General features: G+C 46.2%; 1 protein-coding gene across 2 annotated transcripts in view; it reads left to right on the top strand.

Annotated features, from left to right (window-relative positions):
* The window catches only part of GALNT16 (polypeptide N-acetylgalactosaminyltransferase 16), a 51,478-nt gene that overhangs the window by 22,815 nt on the left and 22,663 nt on the right, over positions 1-6,000 (top strand). For both annotated transcript variants that reach the window (XM_008639524.2, XM_017742185.1), the window contains exons 4-6: positions 95-162; positions 2,585-2,650; positions 4,005-4,126. In XM_008639524.2, the coding sequence (XP_008637746.2) occupies positions 95-162; positions 2,585-2,650; positions 4,005-4,126 (256 nt within the window). The remainder of the gene's footprint in view (positions 1-94; positions 163-2,584; positions 2,651-4,004; positions 4,127-6,000) is intronic.

Raw genomic sequence — 6,000 nt, 5'->3', positions numbered from 1 at the left:
TGTAATGCATAGCACAGCAGATTTCTATCAGTCCTAACATTGTTGTTATTATGGCAGCTCAGAAAGTGTCTTTTTCTTTCCTGGGTCCCTGCAGTGTTCTGAACCGTACCCCTCCCAGTCTCATCCAGGAGATCATTTTGGTAGATGACTTCAGCTCAGATCGTAAGTTTGGACCTATTTCCTTTACACTTACTTCTTCCCACCTGTTTTCCCACTTTTTGTTTGCTCTCTTGAGTCTCCCTCCCTCACAGATTCCCTCTTGTCTGTATGCAGGAGAAAAAGAAAAAAAAGTAAGTCCTTCTATGTTTAATGTCCATGCATGGCAGAGGCCAGAGCTTCTTCTTTTTTTCTTTCCATTGGGTCTTCCTTTTCTGTCAGCGTGGCAGTTTTTGCTAGGTTGCCAGAGATCTCTGTCAAGTTTCATTATGCACCATTTGGTGAGCAGTTTAGCACAGATATATATGTAGCAATGGTGTACATGAGCAGGTAATTACAGACCAGGAGACAAGAAGAGGATGCAGTGGAGCCTGCAGAAAATTTCTACCTGGGGTCCTGCAGCCAAGCCGAGGTGAGACTGGCTGTCTGCCTCCCTGTGCCTGGGATCCCAGGTGTCCCTGTGGGAAGCTGTGGAAGAGTTACTGCTTTGGACAGCACCATACCTTCTTCTGCAGCTTGGCACAGGGATGGAGTGTCTACTGCATGAGTTCCACCAGACCTGCAGACTGGAGGCTCTGGAGTCTTTCCATCTGAACAGTTGCTCTTGCTCCTGGCTGTTGTGTAGTAGTTGTGAGGTGGTGGGGATAGAAGACTTCTTGCTTCTCCCATGATGTGTTCTAGATTCAAGGACAATCTAGTTATGTACCTTTTATAATAATTGATAATTACTCCTTCAGAACACTTTACAGATAGCTGCGAATGCCCACCTTGGCCTGCTGAGGTAAGGAAGCAATGCTATTTTGATTTTGCAGCTAAATACTTATGTAGCTTTGGCCACCAAAAAACGTTTTTAAAGGTGGGTGCTGAGATAAGGGACTTAAGTTTCTTAGGGCCTTTCAGTGTGATTTTAATAAGTACTGAGCTGTGCTCAGCTGTTTAAGTTCAGTGTTCTGAGCACTGCCAACAACACATTCTAAAAATTCAGTTCTCAATGGGCAAAGTTTTCCAGACCAACAGTGATGGATTTCTGGTACCTGTTCTGCACAGGGTTCAACCAGAGACTCCCATTTAGGCTCCTCAGTAAATAGAAACATTTTTTAAAGGTTCTATCGTATCACAGCTCTTATTTTTTCACTGGCAGCTGGATATTTGTGGATATAGCCACTTCCCTGAGACACTTTCATGGGGGCACTTCAGCAGATGTTTGAGGTCTGACACTTTGCTTTAATACCTGCCTCAGTTTCCCCAAATATACCGAGAGTCTGTCATCTCTGGCAAGTAGCTACAGGCAGAGTGAGGTACTCCACTCCTGCAGAGTGAATGACTTAATAAGGATTCTCATACCTGAAGCTGGGACTTGGCCAAGATAAGAGCATTGCCTTCCCTTTTAGCAGAGTTCCAGCAAAATCTTGATGCTCTGTAATTCAGAGCATCTGCCACTTCCCTTGGATGATGCAGCATCTGCCAAAGTGATGACGTAAGAGCAGTATTTCAGATTGCACATATCCTTGAGAATGGAAATGCTTTACAGGAACGTGCTAAGAGGTGCACTGTGGCTAAGGGCCTTTGCTTTCTCCCCAGAGTGCTCAGTCTGTGGGAAGATGACAGCAGGAAAGAGGGGACATGAGACATGAAAAGGAATATGGGATAAGAATGGAAACTGGAGTGAATTTGATGGAGCAAGAAAAAAGACCAAGTTAGAAATTGCTATTGCTATGACCTCTGCTAGGGCAGGAGTAGAGAGAGGATGACACAGAACTAAAGACTCAGTGCTCATTGGTACCTGGCTGGAGCAGGTAACTGTTCCTCTCCCTCATCTTCCCAAGGTAATGTAAATGAGGGATGCCAGGAGTTTCTGGCAAGCTGCCAGCAAAGCTGTTGGTCAGGCATCCATGTGTCAATGTGATGGTGTCTCCAAGGAAGCGGGTCACATCCCAGTGGCCTTTATTAAATAAAATCAAGCGGAAACTGCCCTGAGAACAAATGGCAGGAAATGCCCAGATGAGCCACTGAAGGCAAAGAGAGTGGGTAAGATCACTTTATGTTACAGAACTCCCTTTTCCTTGGCACTTTGGTGATTTGCAGTCTTGGTTGCCTGTGTTCCCTCCATTTCATTAGTGCCCAGAGCCACGCTGCCAGCACATGCCCCATTGTTCTTGTGAAATGCTGAGCAGGGGAGATGGAGGCCTGGCTGCTCAGAGGATTGGGAAACATAGGCTCAGCTGCCTGAGGAGGACAGCAACCAGGCAGTGCTCTTCTGTGTGCTCTATAGACAACAGGATTAAGGCCATCAGGCTGATTAATGTGATGTTAAATGAAAGCAGAATTTCCCCTCCCATGGAGAAGCAGGAGGACAGTTATTTGGGGCTCTCTGTTGAAGCCAAATAATTCATGCATGTGTGCCAAATGTCTTTTTTCCTTCCCCAAGCTGAGGACTGCCAGCTCCTTACCAAGATCCCAAAGGTCAAGTGTCTACGAAACACCCGTCGAGAAGGTGAGTGTGGAAATCTTTCTAAGTACAAAGACTTTGCCTATTTTTCTACATGACCCTGGTTGCCTGCCAGATGCTTACACATTGTTTCTTATAGTTACAGTTTGTTTTTTCAGTATAAGCATTTGGAAGCTCTATGGAGGAAGAACACAGCTTATCAACTCTCAGGCTTCAGCAGTCTCATTTAGTACTTAAGTAATGAGGAGTGGTGTCCAGAGGCCCTGGCTGGAACAAAGACCACATTTTAAGATTTTTAGAAATAAAGATGCAGATGTAAGTCTTGTCCTTTTAAACTCAAACTAACTCTGGCACTTTCAAGTGCAAGATAACAAGCCATGTAGGAGACGTGGGAGAAGGAAAAACAATCATGTATCTGTCATAAAGAGGTACAATTAAGGAAAGTTTTTTCTCATATATCTCCTACATATATAAATGACACTGACTTTCCCAGCTGCTCTTTAGTTTGACTCACATGTGCTGGCTTATTTCTAAAGCTGTCAGTGCACAGCAGGTTTGGAACGAGGATGTAGAAGGAGAGACAGGAATCACTGTTCAGTTCACAAAGAGCATCCCACATAGTGGGATGGTCTGTAAGAAAGTAAGGAGTCATCTGAGAGCCAGGGTGATATCTCTGCAGGGCAGAAGAAAGGACAAATGGGAATAAAGCAGATCACCCAGTAAAGAAGGCAAAAAGCAGAGAGTAGGGTTTGGCCATGGGGAATTGGTGACAGAGGCAGCAGGGTGCTCAGTGGGAGAGAGAGCGAGCAGGCAGCAGCGAGGTATCTGTGAGAAGGACTGGAAGGGAAGAACAAGGAGCCAGGTGAAAGTTCTGTGTCATGGACGGAAGTGACAGGAGAGGTCATTCATTGTGTGGTGGGAGGGTTCATCTGACTGTCCCCAGGGTATGCCCTGCCAAAGCTGCTCTCTGCTTCTGATGGAGATGTGATGCTACAGTGGGGATTCTGTAACACGCATATCAAACAAGGAGTCCCGTGGAAAAGAAATAGATATGGATCTATTCTTGGTAGATGTTTCAGAGATGTTTATTTCTCCAGCCGCAGGGCCGGGGCTCTGCCGAGGAACTGCTCAATCACAGGACCTGAGGGTCCCTGCCCACACAGGGGAACACAAAACAACCAATGGGGAACGCGGCTGACCAGGGGCAGGGAAATCCCGTGTCTGTCCCAGGGCCCCTCTGCCAGGGCTACATGGCAGGGGGAAGGACCCTGACAATGTGATATAGGAGAATCACCTGCTCTTCCCCTCTAATGGCCACACAAAGAATTTTTTCTGAAGGAGGCTCCACTGTTTCCCTTCCTAACCCTCCGGCTCCTTTGCTGTCCTTTTCTCCTTGTAGGGCTGATTCGCTCTCGGGTGCGAGGAGCTGAAATGGCAACTGCTGACATCCTCACCTTCTTGGACAGTCACTGTGAAGTCAACACAGAGAGGCTGCAGCCAATGCTTCAGAGAGTGAAAGAGGTGAGCACCATGTCCCTCTCTGGGATGGATGGAGCTGGCCTGTCTGTGCTGGTGGATCCTCTGCCCTCACATGCCATCAGCAGTACTGGTGAGAACAAAGCCTGCCAAGGTACTCTTCAGGCAGGCTGTTACAGAGGAAGGCACAGCCTGAGTTAGATGGGCAGGAGATCCCTGATGGGATTCTGTGTTCTGCCAGTGTGACAAGGCAGGAGGTGCAGAGTGATGGGATGCAATGCTGAATGCTGGAACCACCAATTTGTACCTCTTTTCTCCTGCAGGCATTGTGCTTCCTAGTGGTGTTCACCTGTACGTAGGACAGCCCCTTGGGCAGCATACATTGTGCAACTTTTCCATGGTTTCCATCTCCCTTGCTGCTGGACCCTCCCCTCTGCCTTGTCAGTGCCAAAATTTTCCTTCCATTAATGTTCCCACTGAGCTACCAACATACATCACCTGCATGCAGGCAGCTTCCTAACACAGAGAAGCTACCTATGAGTGCAGGGATGTCCCTTTGATGGTTCACTTGGCAAAAGATTGATGTAAGGCATGAAGAGTGAAAATGAGGCAGAAATATTAGCAGCTGTCACCCTGACTGTGCTGTAGAGCTGGAGGGGGAGACCATACAGCTCTGCTGTAAGAAAAGGCAGGGGAGAGGCGATGGGAGAAGCCATGTTTGCAAGTGGCTGTGATTGTTTCCCTCTGAAAGGAGGATCCCATGAAGTAATGGACCTCAGGAGAAGGGGTGGAGGCTTTCATGATGCTTTGTAAGCATGTCTGATTAGCTTAATGTGAAGGAGCGGAAGAAGGTGAAACTTCAGAATTGGTGAATTAAAAGCTTCTGCATTTTATTCCTGTCCAATAAATTCTCTGTCTCAGAAGCCCATAGATATTTACTTTACTTACTGGTCTTTAAGCCAAGCTGCAGTGCCAGCATAGGGTTCCCTAAGCAGAAAGAACCTCACTCATTTCTTTAGGGAAGGATCTAAATTGCAAAATCCTGGGTACTGGGTACCAGTTTTTTAGTGAGCAGATTTCAAGTCAACCTATTTCTGACCTACTTCCTACATTTCTGATGTGCATCCTATTTCAGATTTCAGTCTTGCCCTAGCCAGTCCTGGCACTGACTGGTTGGAGTAGTGGCTGGCACACCAGGCTGCCAGGTGGGTGCTTGGCTCTCAAGCTGGGCAGACACACTCTCATTGGGCAACCATCACAGCTCAGATGGGAAAAAACATGAATGTTAACTCTTAGCAAGGATGTCCCATCCTAGCCAAGTGTGGTACGTCATCAGGAACTATTGCAAGGCACAAAATGAAGGTTTGATAGGAAAGGCACAGACGCTGGCAGCTGTCCAATAACAAGGTGCTGTTTCTGGTATTGCCATCTCAGCTTCATCTTAGATGTCAGCTGTCACAACACTGTCTTTAATGCCCTGTCTCATGATGTTGAAAAATTGTTCAACTTCTACTTAATTTAAGGATTGCAAAGGAAAACTGTAACTATCTATATGCCTTAATGGCAATAAGGTACTCACAATATCTTGATATTATAACGTATACAATGTGTCATATACACATATAAAGATATGATGTTTGCACTATGAATCTTAAATGTGGGGTCTTGATTCATAGTACTTCTTAGGAAGATGCTTTATTAGGGGTTTGATAATTTCTGGGCTGATGGTAATGAGTTAATTCAAGGATGGTTGAGCAGAAAGTGTGCTGTCAATAGATATCAAAAGCAAGCAATTAATTCTTGGGACAGTGATTCATGCCCTGTGACTTGGGCAGGAAATAAAGAGCTGTTCCTTAGCAGCATTCCTAGGTGTTGGAGTCCAACTCCATTCCCCACATCCATGGAGTGCAGCTGACTAG

This window comes from Corvus brachyrhynchos, unplaced genomic scaffold (assembly GCF_000691975.1).
Source record: "Corvus brachyrhynchos isolate BGI_N302 unplaced genomic scaffold, ASM69197v1 scaffold115, whole genome shotgun sequence".
Lineage (NCBI taxonomy): Eukaryota > Metazoa > Chordata > Aves > Passeriformes > Corvidae > Corvus > Corvus brachyrhynchos.
The sequence above is the reverse complement of the archived record's forward strand: the minus strand, read 5'-3'. Positions and strand labels throughout refer to the sequence as shown.